The sequence below is a fragment of the Capricornis sumatraensis genome, chromosome 23, assembly GCF_032405125.1.
Source record: "Capricornis sumatraensis isolate serow.1 chromosome 23, serow.2, whole genome shotgun sequence".
Lineage (NCBI taxonomy): Eukaryota > Metazoa > Chordata > Mammalia > Artiodactyla > Bovidae > Capricornis > Capricornis sumatraensis.
Genome location: NC_091091.1, coordinates 51,725,567 through 51,740,727, shown reverse-complemented (window position 1 = coordinate 51,740,727; position 15,161 = coordinate 51,725,567). Strand labels below are relative to the sequence as shown.

The 15,161-nt window shown below is 58.5% G+C and overlaps 1 protein-coding gene across 3 annotated transcripts; it reads right to left on the bottom strand.

Moving 5' to 3' along the window:
* Positions 1 to 2,030: 2,030 nt before the first annotated feature.
* On the bottom strand, positions 2,031 to 10,532 carry PAOX (polyamine oxidase). 3 transcript variants are annotated; one of them, XM_068961486.1, is made up of 7 exons: positions 10,340 to 10,532; positions 9,308 to 9,794; positions 8,507 to 8,706; positions 6,050 to 6,308; positions 5,295 to 5,401; positions 4,688 to 4,845; positions 2,031 to 2,355 (listed from the first exon to the last, which is right to left on the bottom strand). In XM_068961486.1, the coding sequence occupies exons 1-7, from the start codon at positions 10,521 to 10,523 to the stop codon at positions 2,212 to 2,214; spliced, it is 1,539 nt and encodes a 512-aa protein (XP_068817587.1). In that variant the 5' UTR covers positions 10,524 to 10,532; the 3' UTR covers positions 2,031 to 2,211. The 3 variants fall into 3 exon arrangements, with proteins under 3 accessions (XP_068817587.1, XP_068817586.1, XP_068817588.1); XM_068961485.1 differs by having other exon boundaries at positions 5,295 to 5,407; positions 6,056 to 6,308; XM_068961487.1 differs by lacking the exon at positions 4,688 to 4,845 and having other exon boundaries at positions 5,295 to 5,407; positions 6,056 to 6,308.
* Between the last annotated feature and the right edge of the window lie 4,629 nt (positions 10,533 to 15,161).

The window sequence follows — 15,161 nt, the reverse complement described above, 5'->3', positions numbered from 1 at the left end:
TTTCTCAAGAGGCAGGTTAGGTGGTCTGGTATTCCCATCTCTTTCAGAATTTTCCACAGTTTATTGTGATCCACACAGTCAAAGGCTTTGGCATAGTCAATAAAGCAGAAATAGATGTTTTTCTGGAACTCTCTTGCTTTTCCATGATCAAGAGGATGTTGGCAATTTGATCTCTGGTTCCTCTGCCTTTTCTAAAACCAGCTTGAACGTCAGGAAGTTCACAGTTCACGTATTGCTGAAGCCTGGCTTGGAGAATTTTGAGCATTACTTTACTAGCATGTGAGATGAGTGCAACTGTGCAGTAGTTTGAGCATTCTTTGGCATTGCCTTCTTTGGGATTGGAATGAACACTGACCTTTTCCAGTCCTGTGGCCGCTGCTGAGTTTTCCACATTAAATCTCTTGAACACAATAAGCCTGAAATTCTCTTCATTGCAGCAATATTCGGTGTAAGCATAGTCAGATTTTAGCTTTTTTCTTTCTTTCTTTCTTTTTTTGCTGTGCTGCAGGGCTTGCAGGAGCTATTTCGTAACCAAGGATTGAACCCAGACCATGGCGGTGAAAACCCAGAATCTTAAACACTAGGCCACAGGGAAGTCCCCAGATTTTACCTTTAAATCAGAAGCCTGGGCTGCTGCTCACTGTGCTGTGTTGTAAGAGTGTGAAGCTAATGGGATTCTTTAAACAAGCTCCTAAAACTCCAAAGATGCTCAGATTCTCAGCTCAAAGATACCAGTACTGTCATCTGGATGGCCCTAAGCCTAATAGGGCGAGCTGTTCCTAGGGCTGAGACAGGCCCTCCCGTGGCTGAGTGAGACCACCTGGGCCCCCTGCGCAACCTCCCAGACCTTCCTCACTGAGCTGCCCTCCCCACCCAGACGGCCTCAGGCCTGCACGCGGACTCACAAAAGCTGAGGCAACAGAGAGCTGTGTGCCTGACAAACGCTGCCCTTCCACAGCGCTAGGACCAAAGAACTAAAATAAAACCTGCCAAATCCCGGGATTTCTCTTCAGCTGTCTTACTGGCAGGTGCCCCAAGCAAAGCAGCTCCAGGGACACAAGGGAGCAGATACACAGACAGACCTTTGGGGGCAGAGATCCCCGAGAGGGCAGTTTGACCTAAGACGAGAAGGTGCTGAGAAGGTGCTGGGCTAAGGGCACGGCTGAGAGTCTGGCCACTTGGGGCTGGAAAGGAGCCCAGTGGCAGTTCTTGAGGCATGCACACACTCCTCCAGGGCCCACACACGAAGCAGGACACACCATGCAGCCTGAGGTCCCAGGAGGATCAGGAGCCACTGACCTCGAGGCGGGCACCAGGCCAGGGGGCCCCATGCGTGCTGTGTGGAGCCCCAGCCTCTGCAGCTCCCTGCTGCCCTCTGCAGGCCAGCCTCCAGCTGCACGGCCTCCAGGGACAGTCCTGGAAAGATGCCCACACTCTGCTATGGCAGCTGTGAGACGCCACTGCCAACCCCACCCGAGGCCTCTGACCTTTCCTTGGCTGTGAGATGGGGGCCACGCAGCCGCTTCCCTGGGACACTTCGAGGATGCAGTGTAATGAGATGGGGGCAGCTGAGCACACCACCAGGCCCCCCAAGGGCTCCCCACATTTATGCCAACACTTCCCAGGGCACCCTGTTCCTCTGTACCCTTCAGGCCTCACTGTTCGCTTCCTCCAGAAAACCTTGGGCCAGCAGATCAGAACAGGGTGCCCCATCCCCGGTGAACTCCCATCTCCCACTTGCTGGCCCTCACCTGGCCCACAGGGCAGCCGGTGCCTGGTGAAGGGTCTGTGGACTCACACCGGGGAGGCCTGCCCGCTCCGCCGCCACTGCAGTGAGAACGCGGGGACTGGGGAGCACAGCCAGGGTCCCAGGTGTCCGAGGCGGGTCACGTGCTGGGGGCACAGAGCCCTGCAGTGACCAGGGCCGGGGCAAGACGAGAACAGACGGCCCAGGCTGCAACTCGGAGGCGTAAGTACGACTCGACACAGGCTGTTTTACACACTTTTATGTGCCACCGACAGCGGCAGCGGCAGCATCCCACGTCTCCCTCCTCCAGGAAGACTGCGCTCAGCTCAGGCTCAGCCCTGACCAGGACCCAGCAGCTTGAGAAATGAGGGAGCTGACCCCGGGTGGCCACATCCCAAGCCCGCCTGAACCTCGTCTGTCACAGGACAGGGTAGGCCAGCCTCCCGCACCCCAGCACTGGGAGCTCAGAGCCTGGGCTCGGGCCACTGGGCCTGGGGATCCCACAGCGTCACGAGCCGGTCAGCCTCCCTCCAGCCAGACAGCAGAGCCCCGTGCGTGGTGGAGTAAAACGCCCGGTGTGTGGCTTCCCCTGCGAACAGCACCTGGAGCTGGAAAGAAGGGGGTGGTCAGCTGGGTGCCAGGCCTCGGCCGCCAGCCCCACACCTGTCGCCTGGGCTGCAGAAGCGATGGCAAACGTGGTGCCTTGCTGCTGCCTTAACCCAGCGCCCTGATGCGGTTGGGCAACAAGGACCGGCACCCGGCCGCTGCCGCGGGAAGGAGGGGCAACAGTGAGGACCCCTCGGAGCCAGCACACCCGGAACCCAGCACAGTCTCAGGGCGGAAGACCCACCAGGCGGTTCTGGAGAGAGTCTGCACATCGCCCAAAACACAGAGCAAAACACCAGAGAGGGAAATTAGCAGGGAAAAGATGAGAAAATTCTAGGGCCAGCTCAGAAGTACACCATCCAGCTAGAAATCCAGAAAAAGAAAAAGGGGGAAAAAATCATGATGATATAGTTCAGGAGAATCCCAGATGACTGAATACACTCCGGAGGGCAGCACGGCTGGGCTCTGAGGCCCTGAGTGCGGGACCTCTTCTCCAAGCTTCACTGGAGTGAGGCAGCTGCCCTCACAGAAGGCCCTCGCGGATGCCCTGCACAACCACAGGGCAGCATGACCACACCAAGGCCGCCACGCAGTGAGGAAGCCCAAGCCGCTCGGCGAGGCCTCGGGCAGGCCCTCCGGCCAACATGCCAGCTGTGCTCGGGGCAGGCGCGGGAGAGAAGCAGCCTCACGTGACCCAACCCGGCCCTGAGTCACCCCCAGCTGAGGCCCTGGACATCGTGGGCAGAAACAGCCGCCCCACCATGCCCACCTACAGAATTTAGCAGCCCAGGGAAGTGGTTGCTTCCACCACGAAAAAGAAGGCACCCTTGCAGCTCAGGTGTGGACAGTGCCCACAGTGAACAAGGTGTGTGCAGACAGCTCATAACAAAACCACGTCATCATGCCTGGGAGGGTGGGGAGAGGCCTGAGGGCTGGGTGCGCAGAGGCGCAGAAGCAAGAGAGAACTTTATGTGCTGTGGCCAGAATCCAATCAGCAATTCCTGAAAGTGAAGCATCAAGAAGCACCTAGAAGGACTTCCCTGGCGGTAGAGTGGTTAAGACTGTGCCTCCAATGCAGGGGGCCCGGGTTCCATTCCTGGTCTGGGAACTAAGATCCCACATGCTGTGAGGCACGGGACGGAGTCAGTCAGTTCAGTCGCTCAGTCGTGTCCGATTCTTTGCAACCCCATGAACCACAGCACGCCAGGCCTCCCTGTCCATCACCAACTCCCGGAGTCCACCCAAACCCATGTCCATCGAGTTGGGGATGCCATCCAGCCATCCCATCCTGTCGGCCCCTTCTCCTGCCCCCAATCCCTCCCAGCATCAGGGTCTTTCCCAGTGAGCCAGCTCTCTGCATCAGGCGGCCGTGGGAGGGGGAGGCACGTGGAACTGAACAGGGAGTGCTGGGTGGCACGTGAATGCTGAGGGTGATGACAGTGCTGTAGCTGGGCGTTTTAAGACATGACCTCGGTCTTTAGAGATGCACCCTGGAACACCTGCAAATAAAGCCTTGCCTGTGGGACGTGCTCACCAGCAAGGGAGTTAGGAGAGCAGGGAGACGCCAGGGGCAGACAGGTGTGAAGCTGGAGACAGGAACCCAAAGGTTCCGCCAACCTTTATGGCGTTGAAAGTTTTCCACAATTTAGTGCTTTGTAAAAACTGAAAGCGTTAGTCACTCGTTTCTGTCTGACTCTTTGTGACCCCATGGACTGTAACCCACCAGGCTCCTCTGTCCATGGGATTCTCCAGGCAGGAGTACTGGAGTGCGTAGCTATGTCCTTGTCCGGGGGATCTTCCTGACCCAGGGACTGGACCCGCGTCTCCTGCACTGCAGGCAGGTTCTTTACCACTGAGCCACCAGGGAGGCCCCTTTGTAAACAGCAGCAGAACCATAATGGGAAGGAGTCTGAGGGAGGGTACATGCGTGCACACGGCTGAATCACTTCGCTGGACGCTTGAAACTAACACAACATCGTGAAGCAACTAAACTCCGATTCTAAAAAACTGCTCTAACAAGGCAGCAGCTTAGTGTGGTATTTAGCAATCAGAACCAGCCTGAAGCACAGCCTGGGAAGGGTCAGCAGCGTGCCCCCACCAGAAGGCTATATTTTGTTTTTATTCTGTTAGCCATCTCTATAGAATGCTCTGACATTTCAAGCCACAGGTATGTAGAATTCTGATTAAAATAACACGTTTCAAAAAGAAAGTAGACTTTGAGTCGCAGGGTCCTGGCCCGCTGACTGCAGCAGCAGCCCCAGGCTTCGCGGGGCCTGTCCTGTCCCCAGGCCCTCTGTGGGACCCCGGTGCCCTCGCCCAGTGGCTTCCTCCTACCTGCGCCCCCTTGCCGTCTGAAGGGAGGGGCTGGGCCAGCCGGTCCATGTCGTCCCCAGAGCTGCCCACAGCCACGTAGCTGTAGGAGCCCTGGGTGTACGGGGCGCTATGCCAGCAGGACCGCAGCACACTCCTGGGTGCGGGGAGCCGGGGGTTCCCTGGGCCAAGAGACGCTCACGTTAGCCAGCAGCCCGCCCACCCATCCACAAGGAGCCTCCCACCGTTAAGACCAAGCAGTTGACAGTGAGACCACTGCTGGGGAGCCACGCCCAGGGGGTGCGAGCGAAGGGCTCCCCTCAGGAGGCCCCTGAAGCAGCGTCCTGACACGCCCCGCTGCCTTTCCGAGCCTCGGCATCTTGCCTGTAAAGCTCTGATTGCGGACATTCACGTCCATCTTGGTGGCAGATTTTTAGAAAAGAGAAGTGGGAAGTGCTTGCAAAGCCATTTCAGTCTCCCAGAAAGGAGAACCCTCAGTGCCAGCTGACATGGGAAGGACTGTCCCCAGAGACCCAGGGCCGAACCCAGTTCCTCTCCGGGGGAGGTTTGGTCCCTGTCACAGACCAGCCACTCGGGTGGGAGGCAGCAGCGAGGCCCCTGCGGTCAGTACCTGTCACCCTGCGGAGCACCTTCGTCAGAGACCTGAGCACATCCTCGTCCGACAGTGTCTCCATGAACTCAGACTCGAGCCCCGCGATGAAGCCACAGAGCACGTGGCTGGCCCTGCTGGAGAGAAGCGGAGCTGGACCAGGCCCGCCACACCCAGACCGGCTGTGCTGTGGCCAGCGGCTGCACCAGTGTGGGCTCAAAGCCCCGGGCCCCTTAACACGGGGTCTGCAAGGTCAGAACTCTCAGGCCACCAAGATGGCTCCTGCTGTCTCCACCGTCGAAGACTGGCGGGGACAGCTGTCCCTAGCACAGTCGGGGACTCTGTATCAAGTCCTGACCCTTCTACTCCTCTTTATAAAACCCTGCATGGAAAAAAAAAAAAAAAAAAAAACCCACACGATGGGCCGGAGGGAACCGGGCGTACCATGTGGACCCTGGCTTGGCCGCTGGGGTGAGCACCCCTGGGTCCTCAGCGAACACGTCTCATAAATGAGCAGAGAGTGTCTCTTAGGAGGAAAACAACTGCAAGTATTCACTGCACATTCCAGGTCCCAGGAGATGCCGACGAGCTGCACACGGTGGGCCTCTGTCTGTCCCTGCAGGGAGTGGGCTCAGGGGGTCTGTCTCACCACTTTAGGGTGCCCCTGGCATCCCCCCGCATTTAAACCCTCCAGAAATGCCTCGAGGAGAATCAACACAGTGCCAGAACCCCGGAGAGCTCACACCCAGGCCTCCTCAGAGAAACCTGGAAAGAACACGTACTGGAAGGGAGGCAGGACCCAAAAGCCAATAAGCTTCTTGAACCAGGCGTCGTGCAGCGCGGGGGCGGCGTCCTCCAGGGGCGACGTGTCCTCCCACACCACCTGGATGTGCTGGCAGTCCGGCTCCCAGAAGGGCTCCTTAAACTCCAGGAAGATTTTGTTGTTGGTCCCAAAGCCTATTTTCCTGATCGCTTCCACCTTCTCAGTGGGCAGTGGTGGCTCAAAGAAAGTGTCCAGATGTTTCTTTAAAAAACCTGAAATTCAAAATTGGACACCTTACGCCATGTCAGTCTCTTAAATGGGAATCGACAGCCACAGGAATGGGCCCTGAGCCCGTCAGAGGAGTCAGAGACAGGCGTCGGGGAGCCACGCAGGCGCCCTGCAGGCCGGGGCCCCAACAGCCAGCGCTCAGTGGAGGGACAGGCAGGCCCCGAGAATGCCTGGCCACGCAGGATGAGGTGGCCCAGCCCCGGACCGCTCTGCGGGACAGGCCTGAGCCTGCTGCTTCTCAGGCTGCCCAGGGTTAGTTTGCAGGAACAGTGAAATACACAGGCTTCATCCAGAAGCCACGGGGAAACTGATCAGCATTTAGCCCGAAGTCAGACCACAAGGAGAGGAAACATTCTCAGCACAAGCCAACCTCGCTAGTTCACGAGAAAAAGACCAATCATCTGACAGGGAACAAGGTCGGCCGTGACCACTGCGGGCGGTGGGGTGCACCTCCCCAGCCAGCCTCTCGCTGCAGAGCTTCAGCACACCAGGTCCTGCAGGACTGGCCTTGGTCCCACACACATGTACCCAAACACACATGTGTACAACGCTGTGTGCAACAGGACACGTGAAAAGTAACTTTCAGCTCAGTTCAGTCACTCAGTCGTGTCCGACTCTTTGTGACCCCATGAATCACAGCACGCCAGGCCTCCCTGTCCATCACCAACTCCCAGAGTTCACTCAGACTCGCGTCCATCAAGTCAGTGATGCCATCCAGCCATCTCATCCTCAGTCGTTCCCTTCTTCTCCTGCCCCCAATCCCTCCCAGCATCAGAGTCTTTTCTTCACATGAGGTGGCCAAAGTACTGGAGCTTCAGCTTTAGCATCATTCCTTCCAAAGAAATCCCAGAGTTGATCTCCTTCAGAATGGACTGGTTGGATCTCCTTGCAGTCCAAGGGACTCTCAAGAGTCTTCTCCAACATCAGAGTTCAAAACGGTATAATTAGCGGCACCTGCTGCTGCTGCTGCTGCTACTAAGTCGCTTCAGCGTCCGACTCTGTGTGACCCCATAGACGGCAGCCCACCAGGCTCCCCTGGAGAATCCTCCAGGCAAGAACACTGGAGTGGGTTGCCATTTCCTTCTCTAATGCAGGCATGCATGCTAAGTCGCTTCAGTCGTGTCTGACTCTGTGTGACCCTATGGACAGCAGCCCACCAGGCTCCTCTGTCCACAGGATTCTCTAGGCAAGAACACTGGAGTGGGTTGCCATTTCCTTCTCCAAATTAATGGTACCTACACATGAGAAAATACGGTGTAGCTATAAAGAACAAACGGGACAGGTGCCTGGCCCCCTGTGGACGGTGACGACACAGCCGTAATGATGCACCCACGGACTGCAGCGGGCTCAGCGCCCACACCACAACCGTGCATGAGCCAGGCCGTCCCTGTAAAAGCGCAGAGCCTGTGGCAGACCTGTGTGCTGACCTGGAAAGGGAGGAGAAGCAGAACACTGCTAATCACGCGCAGCAGAGTCCCCCGTGGGAGAAGGAGCCAGTGCTGAGCAAGCCAATCCATGCCCAGCCCTCCCCGAGGGGACAGGAGAAGCCGTGGCCCGGGGGTGCGGGCGGGGCGGGCCAGACTCCTGCCCTTCACCTTCCAGCCATGCTGGCACCCGTTAGCTTTGTGAACTTGGGCAGTTAAGTGACTTCTCTGTGCTATCATCTGTCAAATAGGGGGTGGGAGAGATTTCCCAAGCTGCCAGAGAAGCAGATGAGATAAACAGGCAAACTTGCTCTCAGTCATCTGCACCATCTACCGGACTGCCAGCTCCTACTGCTAGGTCTAAAGCGTCAGGTCTGGGATTGAACAGGATTATGCTCACAGCTCCTTCCTCGGTTACCACCGGGACCGAAACGAAAGACCTGGCTCTCCGCCCTCTCCACCTCACTAAGAAAGCAGTGTGGTGAGCCTCAGGAGGCCGTCCCAACCCTCCCAAAGGAGCAGCAACCCCCCCACACCCCCCACCCCACCCCACCCCCGGACCTTTCTCTTCCTGTGAAACCTCACTTCAAAGCGAACAGTTGCTACAAAGCACAGTGGAGTAGCTCTATCCCAAACTCAGAATGAAAACGTGAGCTCAGCAGCCAACCAGTGCCCCGGAGTGAATGAGGCTGGAGAAAGCCAGAGGCCCGGGCACCTGAATGGGAACTGGAGTAACCGACCAGAACAGCAGGCTTTACCTAAGGGCACGGTGACGACCACGTGATGGGCTGGGAAGCAGTCTCCATCCTCACATTCCACCAGCACAGGAAAAGTCTCCCCAGGAGCAGAAGCTTCCTGGAAGGACCCATTCCAGTGAATGGTCTTCACGGGTTTGTCAAAAACCATCACGTCCTTGGGCAAGGAGGCCATGATGCAGTCTGTGAGTCCTTGGTAGCCCCTGGGGGAAACAGAGGTGTCCCGTGGTCAGGACCAGGCGCCAGACCAGGGAGCTGCAGGGGGCTCTGGTCCCAGCTCAGCCAGGGAGGAGGGCAGGAAGGGAGGGGGTCTCACGGGAGGATTACAGGAGCAGAGCTCCCCAGGTTTTCGTGGCGAGCAGGTCCCTCCTCACCCGGCCCAGGGCTCCCATTCTGGGCATCTTCCCCGTCATAGCGCCCTCCCTGTACAGGGCAGTCCTGGAGGGTCTCGTGAGGGCCCCGTGAGGGGACAGCCACCCCAACACAGAGCAGGCCTGTCTGCCCATCTCTGAGGTCCAAGCCCCCACAGTGCTTACAGGCAGGAGGCCTCCTAAACCTGGGGGGAAGCAAGGCATTACAAGATGCATTTCCTTCTTTTAATCCCTTTTTCTTGAGAAGAATTCTTTTCTTTTTCATAAGTGATCAAAACTATGGAAATAAATGCCCAATCTCCCTAACACAGGAAGACACAGAGCCCTGTCCCTCTCACCCATCCCCTGCCTCCCAAAGCTTGGCCTGAGGTACAGGTAGGGACCCCCAGGGTGCACAGAGGGGCCTGTCTGGGTGGGAGGGGCAGGCACATACTCAGGAAAGGTGCAGTCCAGCCCCGGCAGCACAGTGTACTCCCCGAAAGGCGCGAGGGCCACCAGGTCCATGCTGTGGGTGCCGCTCACACAGCACTCCACATTGAACAAGTTCTTCAGGATGGCCAGTTTGAGCTTCTTGGTCTCCTCATCCTCCGTCCAGCTGGCCATGCGCTGGCGGATCTTCTCCTTGAGGTACTCCCCAACACTGGGTGGGGTGGTCTCAGCCGCCTGCAGGAACTCCCTGGTCTGGTCGATGAGACCGTGGAACAGCCTGGCCATCTCTGCCACCAGCTCAAGGCTCACACTCACCCCAGAGCTGGCATAAGACACAGACGGCAGGCCCACGTGACCCCCAGTCTCGATCAGCTGGTTCTCCTCGGACAGGGCCTTCTCCCCGAGCAGCCCGTATTTGGCAGCCAGCCGGAAGACGGGGTTGCCCTCGGAGGGCCCATGGATCCAGTGGGCGCCCACCTCCACCACGCCACCTGGGAGCAGTAGGAGAGGCCGCCTTGAGGTTCCCTGCCCTGAGTCCCTCCCCTTGCCACCCGCGGCCCTGCCCTTCCCAGATACGCTCTGAAAATCAGCCAGAGGCCCACAAGGTCCCAGAGGACCACACGCTCTGGCTGCAGGACCCGTCAGACCTGGCTTAGGGGAACACCCCTCGAGGGGGTGCTGGCCTGCACTTGCCTGGGAAGGATACTTGGAGGAAGGCCTGGGGGCAGAAGAGGCACCAAGGAGCAACCTGGAGGCGGGGGGTGGTGGTGTGGGGGGCTACCTGCGGCGGTCAGAACCAGGGCCACTGTGTAGTCACGGGTTCCCCTCCGCCGCAGCGGCCGACCCTGCTCACTGCGGGCAGCTGAGTTTCGGGGAGCAGTAAACTTCGGTAATTACGTGGGGGCGGAGCGAGCATTCGCTCAAGGGACCAAATAAGGGTTCCGGGACGCCTAACCCTGGACGTAGGCCGAGCCAGGAGCAGGGCTCCGGAGGCACCGGCGGGGCTCCGGGAAGGGGTTCCGGGAAAGGCTGTTACCGAAGCTGTGCTCCGAGCGGATGCGGCCACCGGCGCGGGCCGTGGCCTCCAGAACCCGAAGGTGTGAGAAGGCCGGGTGGTGGCAGAGCCTCTGCGCCGCCCCCAGCCCCGCGATGCCGCCGCCCACCACCAGCACCCGCGGGCCCCGGCCCGGGGCTTCCGCCTGACGACCACCCGACTGCATCGCCGCCGTCCCGGGCGGTTCCGGAGAGTCCCCCGCCGCTAGGAGGTTCGTAGAGCCGGGAAGAGACCAGAGCAGGGGCGGGGATTCGGGGAGGGGCAAGGGGCGTGGCAGAGCCGGAGGAGGACGGGCGAGGGGCGGGGCCAGAGGAGGAAAGGGGCGAGGGGCGGGGCCGGAGGTGAAAGGGGCGAGGGGCGGGGGCGAGGGGCGGGGGCGAGGGGCGGGGGCGAGGGGCGGGGGCGAGGGGCGGGGCGAGGGGCGGGGGCGAGGGGCGGGGGCGAGGGGCGGGGGCGAGGGGCGGGGGCGAGGGGCGGGGCGAGGGGCGGGGCGAGGGGCGGGGGCGAGGGGCGGGGCGAGGGGCGGGGGCGAGGGGCGGGGCGAGGGGCGGGGGCGAGGGGCGGGGGCGAGGGGCGGGGGCGAGGGGCGGGGGCGAGGGGCGGGGCGAGGGGCGGGGGCGAGGGGCGGGGCGAGGGGCGGGGGCGAGGGGCGGGGCGAGGGGCGGGGGCGAGGGGCGGGGCGAGGGGCGGGGGCGAGGGGCGGGGCGAGGGGCGGGGCGAGGGGGGCGAGGTGGGGCAAGGAGTTCCAGCCCGGCCCGCCCCCCGCGTGGGCCTGGCTCCGCTGCGCGCGCGCCCGGTGGGTTGCGACGCAGGGTCTGGCCCACCGCGCGGGAAGGTGGCGGAGGGCCGCCCGGGAGTACGAGGGCCAGCGCGGAGGGGTCGGTGTGTTATCCACCGGAGCCGGCGATGTGGGCGAGCGTCCCCACCGAGGGAGAATCGGGGCGGCCGACTGGCCTGTTCGGGTCGTGTCCTGGTCCTCAGGAGACGTGGGAACGGCGGCCAGGAGGCGGAGGAGGAGCCTCTTTTCTGCCTCCGATGCGCGAGCGAGCGCCTTCACCTCCAGAGCCCGTGGAGCGCGGTGCCGAGGCGTCAGGGCGGATGGGGAGGGACGACGACCCTGGTGTGAGTGTGTCCACAGTTACGTGTCTACATGCACAGGGTACAACACACGTGAAGTACAAAGTGCAAGATAAACAGTGAGTGGAGCACGAGTCCCGCCCCGCCCCGCCCCCGCCCGCCTCTCTGACCCAGGAAACAAGTTCTAGCCTGCAGGCATTTCTGGAGAATTATTCTGGTTCGGGCAAGTCTCCCCCTACAGCCTTGCAACGATTAGAAAGCGCCTGCTTTCTGCTACAAGGGCCATCGGGCTGCTCTGTAAGCACATCATCCTTCCACCCCTGGCCCTGCGGCTCCCACCGCTGCCCGCCGTGCCGCCGTGAGTTGGGGTGGGCCGGAAGGGAAGTTAGCTCCAGTCTGGGCAGGTGGTCCTTCTGTCTGGCGTCTTCCTCCATCTCCAGGCGCCCCTTCTCTCTCCCTGTGTTGCCCTCCTCAGTAATATAACCTTGTTCTCCTTGCATTCACTCTGCAGTTTTAGTGAAGCCCAGAAGAGGTGTCTGGGAGGTCATTCTTTAAAGGACATTGCAAAGCTGAAAATACTTTCACTTTGCCCTCACACTTGATCTGTAGTTTGCCTGGGCATAGAATTCTAGGTCTGAAGCCTCTTCCTTCGGACTCTGAAGGCACTGCTCCCTTTCTCCTCCCTCCTAGGGGTGCTGTGAAGAAATCCATGCCATTCTAATTTCTAATCCTTTACAAGCAATGGGGGTGTTTCCCTCCCTGGAAGTTTTTAAGATGTTCTGGGGACATCCCTGGTGGCCCAGTGGTGAAGAATCCGCCTGCTAATGCCGGGGACATGAGTTTGATCCCTGGTCTGGGAAGATCTCCCATGCCATGGAGCCACAAAGCGCGTGGGCCTCTCCTGAGCCCCAGCGCTGCAGCTACTGAAGCCCAGGCACCCTAGAGCTGTTCTCAGCAAGAAGAGGACCTACCACCCTGAGAATCCCGCACACTGTAACGGAGAGTAGACCCTGTTCGCTGCAACTAGGAAAAGCCCGCGTGCAGCAACGAAGACCCAGCACAGTCAAAAACAGTTAATTAAACAAAAAAGACTCCAAAAAAGTGTCCAGTGCAGGGTGCGTGGGTTCAATCCCTGGTTGGGGAACTGAGATTCCATATGCTGTGCTTCGTGGCCAAAAAAACTAAAAACTTTAAGAAGAATTCGGATCTGAAGTTTCACAGTGTGGTGCTTCCATGTCCCTTGGTTTTTATCTGTTGTGTTTATTGTGTCCCACATTCAGAGAGAGGGCCTCAATCTGGAGAGTCCTGTACTTCAGTCCTAGCAGATGATGTCATCACTTCACCAGTCGTTTCTGTTGATGACTCATCCCTGAGCAAACTCCCTACCGGTCTGCTCTTAGCTCTTTCTAAGTCCCTAATTTAGGCTGTCAGAGGTCGAGCCCGGACCGTGAAAGCTCACACGTCCTCTTGTTTCCCATCTTTACTGCTCTGCTTCTGTGGTACTTGAGGCTTTCATTTCTGCTACCACAGTGTTCATTTCCAGGAGCCCTTTCTTCTTGTACAGATGTTTCTTTCTGGAGAACAGAAGGGTCTCTTCGTGCGCCATCTTCTCGGGAGACTGGGGATGTGAGTGCTGTGTCCTGCTCAGTTGCTGTGCTTTGGGTCCTTCTTCCTGTTGCTTTCGGCTTTCTGAGTTGTCAGGTGATGTTTGTCTTCTGGTGACAGGAACAATAGACCAGATGGCTGTTTGTGAGTGGGGCTTGTCAAATATGAGCTTGACTCTGGGGTGTTCCTTGGGAGGGGCTTTAGTTGGGGAACCCCATCATCCATGTCTCTAAGTCCTTCCTCTTGGGCTGGAGGAAGTACAAGCTCCCGGAATCAAGATTGCCGGGAGAAATATCAATAACCTCAGATATGCAGATGACACCACCCTTATGGCAGAAAGTGAAGAAGAACTAAAAAGCCTCTTGATGAAAGTGAAAGAAGAGAGTAAAAAAGTTGGCTTAAAGCTCAACATTCAGAAAACTAAGATCATGGCATCTGGTCCCATCACTTCATGGCAAATAGATAGGGAAATGGTGGAAACAGTGGCTGACTTTATTTTTCTGGGCTCCAAAATCACTGCAGATGGTGACTGCAGCCATGAAATTAAGACACTTACTCCTGGGAAGGAAAGTTATGACCACCCTACATAGCATATTAAAAAGCAGAGACATTACTTTGCCAACAAAGGTCCATCTAGTCGAGGCTGTGGTTTCTCCAGTGGTCATGTATGGATGTGAGAGTTGGACTATAAAGAAAGCTGAGTGCCGAAGAATTGAAGCTTTTGAACTGTGGTGTTGGAGAAGACTCTTGAGTGTCCCTTGGACTGCAAGGAGATCCAACCAGTCCATCCTAAGAGAGATCAGTCCTGGGTGTTCATTGGAAGGACTGATGTTGAAGTGGAAACTCCAATACTTTGGCCACCTGATGCAAAGAACTGACTCATTTGAAAAGACCCTGTTGCTGGGAACGATTGAGAGCAGGAGGAGAAGGGGACAACAGAGGATGAGATGGTTGGATGCCGTAACCGACTCAATGGACATGGTTTGGGTGGACTCCGGGAGTTGGTGATGGACAGGGAGGCTTGGTGTGCTGCGGTTCATGGGATCGCAAAGAGTCGGACACGACTGAGCAACTGAACTGAACTGAATGTGGTCCTTTCCTCCAGTGAGATGTGCATACAAGGGATGCGGCTCCTGCTGTCCAATTGACAAGCCATGTCATGTCCTACTCTTTGCAACACTACGGACTGCAACCTGACAGACTCCTCGGTCCATAGGATTGGGTTGCCATTTACCTCCCTTTTAAAAGAACTATCTAGGAGAGGTGTGAAGCTGAAGCTCCAGTACTTTGGCCACCCGATGTGAAGAGCCAACTCATTGGAAAAGCCCCTCATGCTGGGAAAGATTGAAGGCAGGAGGAGAAGGGGACGACAGAGGATGAGATGGTTGGATGGCAGCACTGACTCGATGGACATGAGTTTGCAAGCTCTGAGAGTTGGTGATGAACAGAGAAACCTGCCATGCTGCAGTCCATAGGGTCGCAAAGAATGGGACACAACTGAGCAGCTGGACTGCACTGAGGAGAGCTGTCACTGTGGATGGGCAGCCAGCTCTGAAAGCTGGGCCCCTGTGTGCAGGCGGCTGACCGGCTCCTGATACTGAACAGTTTCTGTGGCTGGTCTTACAAGCTGCCAAGCAGATCAAGGCGTGACTGCCAGTAACAGCCCGCTGCCCGAGGGATGGACAGCAGGGGCAGAGGGCGGCTCTGGAGAGGCTTGATAACTTGTCTGCTGCGAGTTTGCTGCACGTGTGCCATCAAGGGCTCTTCACTCAACACTCTCCACACCCCGCCCCACCCCGCCCTGCCGAGCACCCCCTGCCCTTCCTTCCTCTCTTAAGTCCCACCTCTCCAAGCCGCTCTGCATCCCCGCACCACTCCCCTACGGGGACCACGAGAGCCAGCTGGTGCCCTCCAGGCACACCTCGTGCTTGTCTCTCAGGGAAAGCTCCCGGTTGAAGTGCCCCGCTCGCGGTGAGTGTGGGGGGCCACCTTCGTGCTGGTCCTGGGCGGGGCTCACCTCTTTTGTCCCTGCAGCGCAGGCTCAGCACGAAGCCTGCAAGGGAGCCGAGCTTGGCGCCTTTGGAGGTGGCAGTGACCTCAGGAACCCAGAGGCGGCCCAGGC